The sequence below is a fragment of the Barbus barbus genome (assembly GCF_936440315.1).
Source record: "Barbus barbus genome assembly, chromosome: 16".
Classification (NCBI taxonomy): Eukaryota; Metazoa; Chordata; class Actinopteri; order Cypriniformes; family Cyprinidae; genus Barbus; species Barbus barbus.
The window spans coordinates 15,521,140-15,537,982 of record NC_136744.1 but is presented as its reverse complement, the minus strand read 5'-3'; the positions used below and the strand labels follow the sequence as shown (position 1 = coordinate 15,537,982).

At 36.3% G+C, this 16,843-nt stretch overlaps 1 protein-coding gene across 1 annotated transcript; it reads right to left on the bottom strand.

Moving 5' to 3' along the window:
* LOC306882138 (piggyBac transposable element-derived protein 5-like) lies at nucleotides 1–15,590 on the bottom strand (the record flags this gene model as incomplete). The annotated part of the gene is made up of 7 exons (XM_079436621.1): nucleotides 15,274–15,590; nucleotides 9,433–9,857; nucleotides 6,240–6,374; nucleotides 5,219–5,399; nucleotides 2,697–2,894; nucleotides 283–388; nucleotides 1–196 (listed from the first exon to the last, which is right to left on the bottom strand). Exons 1-7 carry the CDS (start codon nucleotides 15,581–15,583, stop codon nucleotides 1–3), a joined length of 1,551 nt encoding a protein of 516 aa, XP_079292747.1. The 5' UTR covers nucleotides 15,584–15,590.
* Between the last annotated feature and the right edge of the window lie 1,253 nt (nucleotides 15,591–16,843).

The window sequence follows — 16,843 nt, the reverse complement described above, 5'->3', positions numbered from 1 at the left end:
TCACTGAGTGGGTGAGCAGTCGTCCATATCCAGAAGCTCCTTGACCAGCCTCTCGCCGAACTGCGCCCGGCTGTAGCGCTTGACGTGGTAGGCATCTGACATCTTGTAAAGAATATAGGCATTGTTGATGGCGATGCTGATGGTCAGCCAAAACACCTGCTGCCAGGTCTTATTAGGCTTGTGGAAAATGAAGTACCTAGTTGGAAACACACGAGTTGAGTGAACTATAAAATGCATGTCCTAAAGTTTCATTGTAAAACAGACTTAATTGGACAAACTCACTTGCTGTACTTGTCATCGTATTTGCAGATGTAACTCAGGTGTGCAGCAAAGGCCTCCACAGCAAGGGGACATGGGATTTCTCCACTCTTCCTCTTAATGATCACCCCTAGGACAATCCGGGCAGAAATGTAAATCACAGTCAGCAGACAAGAGGATTTAATATCTGACAGTAAGGAAAGACTGTTCAGTTTTCTGCTGCACTTAGCAATGAGATCTTCTGTTTGCTAGTAGCATAAAAATCATGCTTTTACTGATCATAAGCATAAATGTAGATTTTAAAGTGTCCCTATTATGCTATTTTTAAGGTTCATAATATTGTTTTATTGAGTCTCCTACAATAGGTCTACATGCATGCAAAATACGCTTTTGTTTTCTCAAATATCACCTCATTTTCCAACGATTCTCAAACGATTCGTTCTAAGATTCATTCTCTCTTAACCCCTCCTTTCCATGAGCCTACTCTGCACTGATTGGTCTGATAGCCCAGTCTGTTGTGATCGGTCTACCGAGTACGTGCTGGTAACGATACACCTATTGCAATAGTTATGTATTTTAAATGCTCTATAGAAAATATAAACATCTATTATATATCATACTTACAGGTTATGATTCAGTGGAGCCAGCTATAACAAATAAACTGGGGACTGAGCCATCTTTCAAGAGCAAGCATTTGTGAATCCCTTGTTGAACTGTCCGAATTTAGAGAAGCAGTTGTCAGTAAAATGACGGGAATTTAAAAAAAAAAGATTGGGGTTGTACTGCTGTTGTACAAAAGAGAAATTTATTTTAACCACTGATTCTTTGCAGCGAAAAAATTTACTTTCACAATGTCTTCTCGACATGATGTTTACCACACAAACAAGATACAATGTTTGAGGGTGGGTCAAATTGTTCACGGACGGCCAACATAGAACATAGGCAGGCATTATGCAAATGTATTACCCCGTGAGTGCGATTGGAATTACTGAGGACTTTTTAGGCTGTTCAGAGTCTATCATTTCTTTTGGGAGACAATAACTTTATTTATAGTGCTGTTTTGGCTTTACAAACCAGCATACCAAGTTTTTTTAAACTTCCAAACGAGGTTTTATCAAGTCAACATTTAACGTGTTTACTAAAAATTACAGTTGGATTTCTTTAATATTTCAAGTCATTTTATTTCTACTTTCTTACATTCACACTCAAATTACAGTTCTGCATTCTGTGTGCAACCTGGATTAGAAAATAAAGGCATTCTCTGTTCAAGTTTGAATGGCACACGACCTTTGTAGGTGTCCTTTCTGTGTAATCACTCATCATATAACCCATGCATCATCTTCTAAATTTTTAATCTGAGTCACATTAATTAATTAATTAAATTAGAATCAAAAACATGATGTCACTGAAACATAATCAGTAAGAAGTCCCAGTCATTAGATCTGTACCATTATGAACCCTCTGATATTGTCAGCGTACAAATAACTGCCATTTGTTTCATTCAGTAGTAATCTACTGCTCATTAGAGCACAATCTACTGCCTTCCTCAGGAGTGCTTGTGGCATGTAAATTACAATGCTGGCACTTTTTGAAATTTAAAATGGGTTATTTTGAGTCCTAAAGACTATGGGGAAAAGCACTGAAAGTATTTTTATAGATTGTGCACTTTGAAAGTTGAGGCTGAATACTGGTGGGAATTAAAACTGAGTTTTAGTTCAGGTTATGTATAGAAAACTTGGCAGAGCTTTAGCACAGAGTTTTCATTGAAACTGTTTAGGCCCATTAATCAAAAGCAACACCTGCTCTCAAAGAGGAGCAGAAAAAGCTTTTACCATATAAACGGATTATTTCAGATTCAAGAGAATGAAATAAAAGTCATAATTTAATCTCCCTTTTGCCTGACCTCATAAACCAGGAGCAATGTTATTTGTTTACCATATAGATATAGCTAGATATACTTTTTGTGAATGTGCTTTGAACACTTCATGCATATATTTGCTTTTTGATAGGATTGTAATAGAAAAAAAAGAGAATAAGATGATGGAAGTGATAAAAATATATATATTGATTCGTTACCATGTACATACACTTCAGGTAAGTACTTTGTGTTACCACTCAATTGCCTGTAGGTTCAATATATTTAACATATATGTACCAGGGAAGTACACGTACTGTAAAATAAAGTGCTACCGACATTTCTCATGTGAAGCTGCTGTCAGAATGGATCAAAGCTTATCAAAGAAAAAAAAAAGACCAATGCAATTCGACGAGGCTTTGCCTTTTATAATCCTATGATGTGCACAATATCCACTTAATCCACAAACATCAGCGTAAAAGTAATCTAAGCTTGCACTGCTATAGTGAAAACGCTCTCTGGGAGGTGCTTTGATGCAGCTTGCGAGTGTCATTTGTAGTTTGCATGTTTCCTTTTATTTTACCTTCTTTAGTGGGAGAGTAGGCATTAGTGAGGAACCTGAAGCTGCCTTTGTTGTACCAGTTGATTATGGACATATTGCCTCTCATCTTAATGTGAGACTGGCCACGTTGCTGTGGAGCCTCGGCATTGATCAGCATAGACTGAGGAAGACCTGTACAATCGCTCTTCCTGGTGCTCAGCAACCCGCAGCAGTAGATGCCTGCAGGAGAAGGAACATAGTACAGAAATAAAATTAATGATCCATCTCTGGAGCTGGCTGAGAATGAATATTTAGCCTGAACATTCAGTGTATGGCAAAACAAGTGTTCACATTTGAATGCTGATAGGATGAATAGAGGTCACATGAATAGACCCCTGCGTGTATGATCTGTAAAGCTGTGAGCAGATGTCTTGTCCACAGCACTGCCAGATGCTGCAGCCTATCTGAACTTGACCTTGAAATCTGATATGAGATCTGAGATATGATGATTATTCATCCTCCCTGCATGGGAAATGGGAAAATGGTGAAACTAATCTTTCCTTTAAGATTTTGGGTTGTTTAGACTCAGCGGTTGGGTTACTGCCCAGAAGGTTGGGTTATGGTTGAAAACAACCCAATCGCTGGGTTTGTCCTTATTTTACCCAGTGCTGGGATGTATTTAACCCAGCATTTTTTAGAGTGTATATACTTACGCAATGAACAAAGTGCTGTCAAATGTCCTTAAAACTAAAATAAATAATAATTATAAAATAAAAATGAATAAAAACTGTATAGATATAAAAAACTAATAAAATGACGAAAACTTTAAAATAAATTTTAACTAATTTAAAATATACACAAAAAAATGCCGGGCTAAATACAACCCAGTGCTGGGTGAAATATGGACAAACCCAGGAATTGGGTTGTTTTGACCCAGCGGTTGGGTTAAATCTTTAACCCAACCTTCTGGGTAGTAACCCAACCGCTGAGTCTAAACAACCCAATTGCTGGGTTTGTCCATATTTCACCCAGCACTGGGTAGTATTTAGCCCAGCAGTGTGTATATATAAACTTACATTAGTATTTCAGTGATACTAAAATAACGCTACAGGAGATTCCTCATCACACAACTGGATGAAATCTGTGGACCTTGATGCTGTGTGAACTGAATGGAACAGCTGGGGCAAAAATACCAGAACAGCAGTTTTGGGGAAGCTGCTCTAAAACTGTCATGATACAAGATCCTCTTAATTAAAAGCAGTTAAAGTACTCTTTGAAATTAGTTTCCTTCACTACAACTACTAAGTGAAAAGTAGCAAACTACATTGAAGCTATTTAGAAGGGCACTATCTTTTTTAAACACTGTATATATTTGTATGAAATAAAAAGTATTTGCACAGAGAAGAATTAGTTATGATGATAGCATTAAAATAGATAAGATAATTATGCTAAATAACAAAGATAAAATTAGAAAACCAGCTATAAACAGTGATAAGGTCTAAGTAACCAAAAGAAAAACTATGTAAAAACCATCAAAAGTCACTGCTTTACATGAACTCTCTGAGTTTGAACAAACCCATTCACTGAACTGGACATATGTTGTTCAGCCGAGTGATATATCCTGTTTGCTCTTGATATGAATAATAGTCCATTTGTCAGCAATTTGTTTTGCTCAAGTATTTGAGCTTGTTTGTTTTTCAGCATTTGTGTTTGTAATGGTGAACTGCTCTGCTGGATTCAGCTCAGCGAAGGATTCCTTGGACTTATTCAAATCAAACAACTTGTCTCTTATAGTATTCTTATAGACTTATTCATCAAAAGAACTGACTCATAATAGTATTTTTTCAATAGTAATTTGTTTATTAATCAGACATGTTGTATGACGTGTTTGCTTGCATCCCACTATGACAATTCTACAGAAATATTTTTTTTCCCCCTAAAATAAAAGATTTACTTTGCTGTGGCTCTTAATCGTGTTGCAATCATGCAATCGTGATATAAAAAAAAAACATTTTTCATTTACATAACGTTTTACGTTAAGTTTGAAAAAAGCTACACTGCTTTTAAAACAGCTGAGCTACCGTCACGCTATTGAAAACAAAGTCACTACTTTTAGTTAATTACTCCCTAAATACTACAGAACAGTACTTTATGAGGCTGAATAAGGCTATGTATGAAGCTGATATATAAATTCTACATGACATTCAAGAGCTAGTTCTTTAATAATGTAAAAGGTTTTGATTCAAATGTAGCTAGCCACCAGCCTAATCCACTCTAGCTGTGTTAACATTCACTCCTTGCTGCCCAGCTGGAGGCTTTCAAATAATCTTTGAGTATGAAACACGCGTTTGCTGTGAGAACTCAAGGTCAACTTCCTCTCACTCTCTCCATTTATTCCTTGCCACAGGATGCTGTCACCGTGTAATTAAAAACTGCAGGGGATGAGGAACATCAGATGGAGAGAAGATTAAAGAGAAGGAAAAAAAGAAGCAAAGGCAGAATTCACTGAGAAAAGTAGAGCAGATAAGGATGCAAGGAACTTACAGATGAGTTACAGCACCTACCCTGTTTCTCAAATTCCTGAAACAAGTTTAGACTTGTGATGCTTGGACCAGTGAAGATGATTGCATTACGGCCAGCCAGATTCTGACAGAGCTGCTTGGCCACCAGACTGTGAAGCTGGGGTTTGTTTTTCAGCGTGTCCAAACCATCTGGACCTGGACCCTCCTTTAGATGGACATAAATCTGGTGAGAAACAAACACAGTGTTTAAAGCTGCTTAAACATTAAATCAAAATTGACATTATTTACTTTCCATTCAGAAAAAAATTATTTAAAAAAATTCATTATATTAGGGTGAATGATTTGGCATTCTGATATGTGATGCCCTCTTTTCATGATCTAATAATCAATCTAATCTTTCTTAAATATACTTCAAAATTCACCATAAAGTTTGAGGTGACGAGTATGGTTTTTAAAGAAATGAATGCTTTTATTCAGAGATGCATGAAATTAAACAAAAGTGTCAGTAAAAAACATTTATAATGTTAGAAAAGATTTCTATTTCAAATAAATGCTGTTCTTTTGATTTTTTTAATTCATCAAAGTATCCTGAAACATTGTATCAGTTTCCACAAAAATGTTTTAATAATAAAGAAACGTTTTTTGAGCAGCAAATAAACATATTAGAATAATTTCTGAAGGATCATGTGATACTGAAGACTGGAGTAATCTTTAAATTGAAATATTTTTCACAATATTACTGTATTTTGATCACAGAACTCTAGCCTTGGTGAGCATAAGAGATTTATTTCAAAAACATAAAAAATCTTACAGACCCTTTCTTTTTCTTTGTTGACTCTATAAATGATATTTTATTGATTCCATCTGGTAATGTGCTTCTCTGTAGTCTAATTTATTTGTGTTAACAAATAGCAGAGAATTGTGTAAAATTGCTTTGTTTGTGGCAACAGAGTAACAAAATATTTTCGATATTTTGATACTTTCTCATTAAAAACAATGTGATGTAACATCTTGGGGCAGTTGATACATTTTTGGGTGATATCCTCCAGCGGTGTGCACTCACCTGACAGATGAAACCAGTGGAGCTGCACTGTCGCACCCACAGGCTGAACTTTCTCTTCTTCCTCTTGCGCAGCTCCCTCTCTGTACATGTGGTAATGAACACGGGGTCCTCATCAATCAAGGGCTCATGGAGGACCTGAGGGAAAGCAGCAAGTCTCATTTGAAAACTCCACCATGATAACATTTCAAACGCACCATTTGTCAATGTAAAGTGGCTTTTCAAGCTTTTTATGTTCCCTGCAGGAGATACACGCTGAAATCTTGATGAAGATCTTGTGAAAAGATGTTGGCTTATCAAGTCAGGTTTGATAGATCTGTTAAAACTAACCAGCTACGTTCACTATATCATAATAAGTAGTGTTTGACTCAGTAAACCCTCTGTCAGAGCTGAAGTAGTTAAGTGAGGCATGTGTGGCTGTGCTGAATGCCTTATTGTTTGCCAGTAGGGGATACGAACCAAACCCACACTGTGGCAGTCAAAGTGGGCTGGATGGCACACATTGTCAAGGTGATATAACCATGGCACTGGGAGAGCTGAGAGACGCAGATGGTGTTTAGTTTACTCATGGCAGGCGAGATGGGTCACACAAGGCCTCTTTAACACAAATCTTTGATTTAGGAGCTGAAGCTGATCCTATTGGTAGAAATTCTAAGCTAAAATGCTGGTTACTTAAATGAGGAATACTACTTTTTTTTTGTTTTTTTTGAGTAAACTATCCCTTTAACATGAAAAAATTGTGAATGTAGAAGTTGACAACCTAAAATTTCCACCATGGCAGATTATTAATTTTACTTGAAGTACTGAAAGGACCTATAAATATCTCAAAAGCACTTGAGTAGGAACAGTAATTAATGGGGTTTTCAAAGGACCTCAATTAGCACCAAATCGTCAGCACAAAGAAGAATTACTTTTCTCAAAGGAAATTTCAGTTTAATTTAATTTTCCTAGCTATATGTCACACTTTCCCCTCATACTAAATTACACAATCAATATATATATATGTATTTTCTAGTGTATTCTCACATTCTAAGGGGGATTAATATACCAAAAGCTAGTTACTAAAAGAAATCCCTGATGGCTGTTTAAAAGATGAATGTGCTGAGATGGATTATACTCTGTGAATTATTCCTACTGTTTGAGAAACAATGTCTTGAGTCAGGAAGCACAAATTATTCTAATTGTATATCAGGCCTTTAATTTGACCGAATGTAATAAATGTGTTTCACTTTTGCTGAATAATGGACTGCTCAGATTCTAGCCCGTATTTCAAGATTACTTCTCACAGCTCAGTTCCAATTTTATGTCCCCTATCTGAAAGCAGAAACCCAGATCAGTGAATCCAAACTCATTTTCCAAATGAAAAGAGAGAGAGAGAGAGAAAAAACAGAACAAATGTAGGAGGTTGTTGAAATGGCTTACTTGGCACAGCTGTGCTCATTTTGAAGTCTTCTTGTCATTTAACAGTAAACTCCTCGATGTTAGCCTGACATCTGAATGTCTGACACAATGAGCGCATGATTATTGTTATTTTATCTAACAGAAGACTACATTTAAAGTGAGATTTGGGGTATTAGATTAACAGAATTGGCAATTACTGTCTATAAGCTTATAGCACTTTGAATCAGATATCTGACTGCATTGTTTTTCATATTTATTTACAGCAATTTTGATTACATTTATGCATTTAGCAGACGCTTTTATCAAAAGCGACTTACATTGCATTCAAGTTACAGTTTTACATTTTATCAGCTCTTGCTTTCCCTGGGAATCGAACCCATGATCTTGGCGTTGCTAGCGCCATGCTCTACCATTTGAGCTACAGGAAAGCCCTGATTAAATATAGGGTATTATTTAAAAAATGTATGCATTTAATGTGTCACAAGAATGTAATGTCAGTTTGTCTTCATTTAGAAGCTTTTCTCTAAATTAATTGCAATTAGTTTGATTAAGTAATCAGTATATGTATGCTGTTTAAAAGTTTGGGATCAGTCAGATTTTTTTATGTTTTTGAAATAAGTCTGTTTACTCTGTTATGCCAGGCTGAATTTATTTAATCAAAAATACAGCAAAAACTGTAATATTGTGAAATATTACAATTTAAAACAATTTTTAGCAGCCTTTACTACATGATCCTTCAGAAATCATTCTAATATACTGAGTTGCTGTTCAAGAAAAATTTCTCATTATTACCAGTGCTGAAAACAGTTGTGCTGCTTAATATTTTTGTTGAAACCATGATTTATTTAGATTTTTTCATGATTATTTGATGAACATTCTAAAAGAAATCTTAAAAATAGGGCACAATATACTGTATAGGAAGGAATTTTTCCGTATTAATTTTTTTTACAGGCGTTTTACCAGTATTTTGAATTTTACACTTCATTGCATTGTGTTTTAGAGTTAACAGAAATGTCTGTAAAATTAATGGATAATGTCGTGTGTAATGAGCTGCCAGGACTTTATCTGTTATTTTACAGATTTATTTTTTTACAGTGAATGGACAGCATTTATTTGAAACAGAAATCTTTTGTCTTAACATTATAAATGTCTTTACTGTTACTTTTTATCAATTTAATGTATCCTTGCTGAGTAAAAGCATTAATTTCTTTCAAAAAAATATTACTGACCCCAAACTTTTGAACAGTAGTGTAATTAAATTTAATTAATGTCCCTTATTAAAACATGAATTTAATAATAAATATCAATAAATTTAATCAAATATTTATTAATAATTTAATTAAAATTGTTTCATGAAAAAGTTCCAATCCTGACACATAATAAAACTAAGCTGGATACATGAAGAACTGAAACCTGGGGAACTTACACAAGAGTACACAGAATAAAGGTCAAAATTTTGAGTCTATGTTACTAATTAGGATTCAAAATATAAATTTGAGTACTGCATTCAGCAGATCTGAAAAGTTGCAGACATAAAAAAAAATCCTTCAGACCACTCAATGCACCATAAAGCTCAGCATGGGGACATGTGACGGGACTCCAGGCTCTCCTAATTACAGCAGAACCAAACCCATTTTCTACTGGCACAGAAATTGAATGTGTTTGCTAGTCCTAGTTTCCAAAAAGTTAATGTGAAGATTTAGTTTGTGCAGTTTCTTTTTGTACCTTCAACATCTTGGTTATTGCTGATTGATTATTGAGTGATTTCTACACTGAATTGAAGTCCGATCTTTACCTGTGTCTGTGAGGGCCTGAAGGACGAGGCGAAGCTCTGCTGGAGAGAGTCCAGGAAGGGTTGGATCTTATAGAGGCCCTGATTACCACCTTGGCTGGAGCGGAAGGCTACGACATGGAAGTACTTGAGGATCTTCTCAAACCGTGCCTGGCTCATCTTAAGCGAGATGCTGCGGTTACTGAAGAAACCGCTGCTCCAGATACTCAGCACTGACTCGCAACGGTTCACGCCAGTAGAAGTAACGTAGCCCAGAAAGGCCTTCATCTCAGCCAGCGTTACATTGGTCCATCCTTCATCGCTGCCAAAGCGCTCCTGGTACTTCTTGGCATACATGTTGGTCTGGGTCACCATGTTCTGAATGACGTTGTCAGGGACAAACAGCTGGAAGAAGTCCATGGCCGTGGCCGGCATTTTCTGTGTCGGACCTGCAAAATAAAAGGAAGGTTTAACAGAATAGTATTTTAATTCTTTAATTTCTTATCTAGCCAGGGATGATTTTACCAGGCCATTGCTCTGATGATTGCAGAGAATAATGCGAGAGTTATTGCATCATTTTATGATTCACAAAGTCAGTTATTTTGAATAAAAAAAAGAGGTTGGAAATCTCTGTGATTTGAATAATACATGTTTAAATATGTAAAACAGTGAGCCGCTGATTTACAGAAGAGCTAAGAATCTTTTAATAAAAACAGTTTTTAATAAAAACAGTTTAGTCAGTTTTTCTTCCAAATAATGACGTTACATTTCAGGGCTTATAATTATGGATAGTTACAAAAGCTTGTTTTAGGATAAAAAAAGAAAAGAAATTAGTAATGTGACATTTTATCTGACAATTCAGACTTTTTCTGCCAATTCTGAGATTATATCTCACAATTCTGAAAAAAAAGTCAGAATTTCAAGATATTCAGTAAGGTCAGAATTGAGAGATATAAACTCAGATTTGTGACTTTATAATTTCAATTCTTAGAAGAAAAGTCTGAATTGTGAGATATGAACTCGTAATTGCGAAAGAAAAGTCAGAATTGTGGGATATAACCTTTGAATTGCAAGATGTAAACTCTGGATTGGGTGCATTTATAACTTGCAGTTCTGACTTTTTTCTCAGAATTGAGAGTTTATATATTTATGAGAAAAATAGTTGCAATTACTTTTTCTTTTCTTTTTAATCCTATGGCAGAAATGGGTTTCCACAAATAATAGCTAAAAAAGGTCAGAAAATGCACAGTAACTTATCTTGACTGAAGGGATTTTAGTTATTTTTGTACATAGAATGAAAAACTTTTGTGTTCAACAGAAGTCATACAGGTTTGGAACAACATGAAAATTATTACATAATGTTCATTTTGGAGTGAACTATCCCTTTAACTTAATAGGCTGGGTGCTAGATGCACAGTTGAACACCTAATGACTTTTATCAGGACCCTTATCACCATCTACCTAATAGGAAGCATTCAGTAACAGCTAATGAGTGTATAGTACATCAACACTGAGCTTCGGAGGCTGAGCTTATCAGCTAATGACAAAAAGTTGTAGAAAGTGGCTCACAAAAAGCTTCATTTGTTCCCTTATTATGTTTTACTCCACTTCCACTAATGGACATTTCGTCAATCCAAGCAGCCCACACATAAATGGAGCAAACAGCTAAGAAGGAAAATGTTAGTGTCTTAGTCTAACTTCAGCTCTTTATAGCAGATGGGTTCCATGGCACATTAACTTACACTGTGAAATAAGTACATTTACAGTGTTGCTTAGTGTGAATATTGGAAGGTTTATTGATCTTAAATTATCTAAACTCACACTTGTATACTGCATTGCATGCTGGGATATCTGATATGTTGCAAACACCCATAAACAACAGACGAAAACAAAAGTATGCTGCCCTTATGCGTTTTTTTTTTTTTGTAGTAACAGAAACCCCAAAGCACAGCACAGGCCAGCAACTACACTTGCCACATTTACTCAGCCCCACAGTGGCCTAGTGACCCCAAAGCAAGAGAGTGTGTAATGGATTTGAGCGCAATACAACTGTACAGGATTCTGATTTAAGGAAATCTGTTGTAAAAAATTGTCTTGGGAGGAAAATAGAAGAAAAACACTTTTTTTTTTTTGTTATTTACATGAACAAATGGTTCTGTCAGGCTTTCCAAAGCCTCACGTGTTCATTCAGTCATTTATACATATACATATATATATATATATATATATGACACACATCTTCACCTAACCACCTAACAGCTGCAATTAAACCAGTAAGTCATCTCCCATTACGGCTCTGAAGCTTGTAACGCAAATGCAAACATTCCCCCAGGATAAAGGCCATTGTACAGAGTATTATGTTCATTCATCTGTGCCTTTCAGTATAAACTACTTAACAAACACACAAAAGAAGATCAGTGTGTGTGAGAGAGAGAGAGAGAGAAAACATCTCAAGAAAAATTTCACAAAGTTGCTGATTATATAACATTTTTCCTAGTATGCTAAAAATAGGTAGCTTACACACAATGCATTCACGGACTTATAATTTCTATGAATGTATAAGCTAAACTGTGTATCTTAGGGATTGTAACTGGTCATTATTATCCTTTTACAATTTTTAAAATATTGCAAATTGAATTTGAAAGAAAAAATGTTTAATGTGCTATATAGCCAGACATCTCAAGCTCCCAAAATTATTTTATGTCAAGGTCTATACACACACAAAACCTTTTTTTGTGTGTGTATAGACCTGTATTTTCATATTTTAAATATTTTTAAACAGTTAGATTCATTATTTTCATGCTGGTCTTACTAGTTAAAAATTTGTTATTTGTTCGTATCTGTCTTAAAATCTGTTATGATATTAAATCAAAGTGTTATGTAATAGAGTATGACTTAATCCAGATAATGGCTATATCACTTGTAAAAAATGCATGAAGTGAATATACCAATGTACAGTATACTGCTGTATTTTATTTGAAAGAAAACTATGCTTAAATTAAAGTATAAAATAAATATGGTTTAAAAAAAATAAGATTAATGTTTAAAGTGCTTCAGCTGTATTTTATATGATAGCTGTGTTAAAAAAGGTTTTCTTTCCACACCCAGTAGTTCTGTAGAACATCAAAATGTATTTATTTATCTCTGTGTCTACAGTGAGTCTTCCAGGAGAACAGCTGCTGGTGTGCCACATAGTTTCCTAGATTAATTATTAAGAAGAAGAACCAGCAGTCCCTGTACCTTCTCTACACCTCCTTTATACAAATAAGCAAGCTGATATAAATCGATCTTATTATTTTAGATCTCACGGCAGGTGCAGAATCACACCACATGGCACTCAAACAATCCAAGCTTTGTGTCTCACTATTGTGTTTAACTATCATGTCACAAAACTGTTGGGTTTGACAAAGATCTGTTGTAGGCTAAATGAAGGATAGCTTATAGCTCTTTATTGTGCCTTGGTTTATCTTTCTATAATTCTACATATTACTTGAGATATGTTAGAAGACATGCTTTAACACAAAGTCTGAAGGATGTAAGCAAGAACCCAAAGTGTGTTATGTTAACCTAAATAATCTAGACCTTATACAAGTATCACAGTCAGGCTAGAGTGATGTGCCAGATATTTGCCTTATCCAAACAGTACTGACAGTTCGCTCTGATGAAGCATTGTTTATCAGTATCCAAAGGTGTCACATCTTATTAAATGGCCCATGACATGAAATTCAAAATGTCTGTTGTGTGACATTTTTTGTATCTTTCATGCATCATTTTGCAGCTTGTGCCAAAGCAAAGGCAGCAACCAGATGGCCCATTTTCCCCCCATGGTGACAGACAGAACTTTCTGAGCAACCATGACAGAATGATGTGTCATTTATCAACAGCACGGCATCTACTCAATTTGGAAAACATTCAAACCAAAACAAGAAAATATTACATGCAGATTAGGATACTTTCTTCTAATACTTTATCATGGCATTCTAAGGTATTTCTCAGTATGTTTTGGTTCATTAAACATCATTCTTTTATTTCCAATATTTGTGCAATGAAAGCCCTTTATGTGACATTTAAAAATAGACTCAAACATGCGTCATTTAAAGATGCTCTTGGGTCACTTTGACTTGAGTGAAATAAAGCATGAAATTAGTATCAGTTTATTGATCCACATGTCAAGCGGCCAGGGTCTGTACAGTAAGTGATGCCAAGGAGTCTTCACTCCTGATTATGACAATATTTAGACTGCCATTAAATGGCAATTAGAGAACATATTATAAAATAGCATAAAACTCTCAACCATCCTTGCTAGAAAAAAAAACACATTTTGTTAAGGCAGACATGATTCCCTGCGCATTATGTATACCACAGCATTTGCAAGTCTGCCTGGAATTGGCACATTATCATCTCTAGGATTTGGAAAGAAATATAGACCTTCAATATTGTGTGGCTGAAATTGAAAAAGAGTCCATCTCTTTCTCTCCAATTCATTCATTTTTATATATTTTGTACAATTGAACAGTCAAACTCCAGTCATGAATCATTTCATTTCATATTTCACAGTAAGAGAATCTATAAAACCCATCACTTAATACTTTGTGAGACATGGAAAACTGCTAAACAACACTGCCATCACAATATATTTTACATTTGGCACTTAATTGTAAACTTTAATGTATAAGTTCACCCCCCCCAAAAAAAGAAAAAAAAAGCCACAAGACGTTAACTGATGGACTGGAGTGGTGTGGATTACTTTTGGATTATTGTGATGTTTTTATCAGCTGTTTGGACTCTCATTCTGACGGCACCCATTCACTGTAGAGGATCCATTGGTGAGCAAGTGATATAATGCTAAATTTCTCCAAATCTGTTCCGACACATGCACAGCATCTTTAACTGTTAAATGAATAAACCATTAACAACATACCCTACTTGTTTTGCATTTCATTGCATTTGTTTAGATTGCTGGGTAGGCAATGGACCCACAAGCATTTGACTGGCAACCATCTTTATACTGATAAGTCATGCAAAATTGACCAGGTAAACTGAATTCATAAAAATGACTAAACGAGTGTTTGTCTATGGCATAATTCTAGACAGTCATTCAGTCGTGAGCTTGGATAAAATGTGGTGACACTTTGCATGAAAGGCATTATTAAAATCCTTAAAAATGAGATTAAGCCAACTACACTGACAGCGACTTGAATACTAATTCAAACTGGTGACTGCATGACATGAATTTTAAGGATTTTATCCTACAATAAACTACTGGGCCAACTTGTGCATGGTTTTAGTTTACTTTTTGGTCATTATTCTCATAAGTCTTTACTTATTTGTTTTCTCTAATGGCCACTTGCTGAATATGTGCATAGTACATCACTTGATAAGAAAGCATTTACACCAAGTCTAAGTCTCCTCTTAAAGCTGCCCTCTTACCATTTTAAAGTGTGAATTTCTCAGAAATGAGAGCCTCTACTCATCCGCCAATGCAAATGACCCTCCTGCCCTGATACAGAGCTAATTATAATCATAATCACAGCTGCTCTGAGTCTGGCAGTGATTAGATACTGGCAGCATCCTTAACTGGACTGAAACCCTCAAATTTGGCCTGCTATCTCAGTTCCCATTTTTTCTTCCCCTGGCTATGTGCAGGATTTCAAAGAGCCAGTTAATAATAATCACCCCTGATCCATATTTGAAGGAATTGTGTCATCTGTTGGAGCCATCTGATGAGAGAGATCAAAGTAAACCAATGTAGCATCAAAGAGTCCCATCTGTGAGCTTAATTACTCGTCGAGCATGCAGGCCTCTCAAGGATGATGAAGCTACATTGCATTTACACGAGGATCGCTCTTCATTAGACCAACTTACCATGCGTGTCGTGATAGTGGGGCACGCTGAGGTCCTGTAGCGAGTCGCTCCAGCCCTCCTCCTGCGCCTGGCCGTTGGAGACGGATCCGGGGGGACCGCAGCTCTGACTCCTCGCTTCACCTGCTCTGGCATCGACCGGATTCGTTTCCGTGTAGTTATCCGAATTGGAGTCTCCCGTCGTACTGTAAAAGGGGTTTTCGCTGCTGTCGTCTCCCGACTCCCCAAATACATCGTCGGAAATCTGCAGGCTCTCGTAGCGAGATCGCGCTTCCTCGAGGAGCGACAGTCCTCTCCTTCCACACTCCGCCATCGTTTCTCAGTCCCGACGTAGAGCTGCTGCACCCGGCGAGATTCCGCATGCAAATGACCTCCTTAAAAGCGTCGAATCCGGCATGCAGTCTGCTCCACTGAGCCCCTCTGCGTCGCGGTCCTCTGGGTGAGATGCAGCGGGCGCGGGTCTCAGAAGCGGCGTGGAAACAAAGCTGAACGCCGCGGGAGCTGTCCGTCCTTTCTGGTACTGAAATACCCCCAATCCTGCGAACTAAACCCGGCTGAACCCCACAGTTGACCGCCCCACAGACGCTCTGTGCATCCGGGTTGGGCGGGCTCCCCTCTCTGTGGAGGATGACTGAATGAATCGCTTCCTTGGAAATCACCTGACTCGGTCTCCCTGCGCTGTCCAATGGGATTAACCAATGGGATCAATGGGATTTTTTTTTTTTCACTGCATGCTAATATGGTGACTTTCTGTGTCTAGCATCATTTTTTAAATCATGTTTATGTTATATTACACCAAAAGAATATGCCAAGAGTGATGGTCAGAAAGATTCAGCCAGATGTTCATGAGAGGGCGTTTCTGGACATAGGCCTATCTGTCTCAGGGCAGCTGCTATGCCACATTTACCTTAGTCATATTTAGGTTTTAGCCATACCTATAGCTTTTCCACCTATGAATTTGCAGTGTTTCCAGATGTTTTTATGCACATTTTGAATTTATGCATAAAAACAACTGGATGGAAACATGAAAAGGCCTACTGTTACATTGTTGAGAATTTATATTATGCTAATTTAATCAAATTTTCATATTGTTCATTCTGTTAAAAATGTTTTCTAAAAATAAATTTAATAAATCCTCTAAACAATTCAAGTTTGCACAGTCAGGTTTTGAAACATTTGATGAAACTGAAATTTAAAAGGAAAGTTTTGAATGTAATTTAGAATGAAATATTTTTTTGCAAAGATAAAGGAGAAAATATTTTTGCAATTACATATTAACAAGGTCATAGTCAGGTATATGTAATAAAGCTTGTATTGTTGTGTTACTTTCATCCCAACAGATGGGGTCAAAAGTAACAATGTGCAACTTATGTTCAAAGTGAAATTATACTGAAGTCTTTCAAAATACCACCTGGTATTAATAGACCACACTTCTGAGTTATTGGCCACAGCAAAAATATATATCTGTCCACAAAATTATCTTTTTAAGTTATGTTTTTCTGAAAAATGGTACTTTCGTCCTCGCTTTCCCCTAATTTGTTACAGTTATGGAGAAAATTAAATTACAGTTACT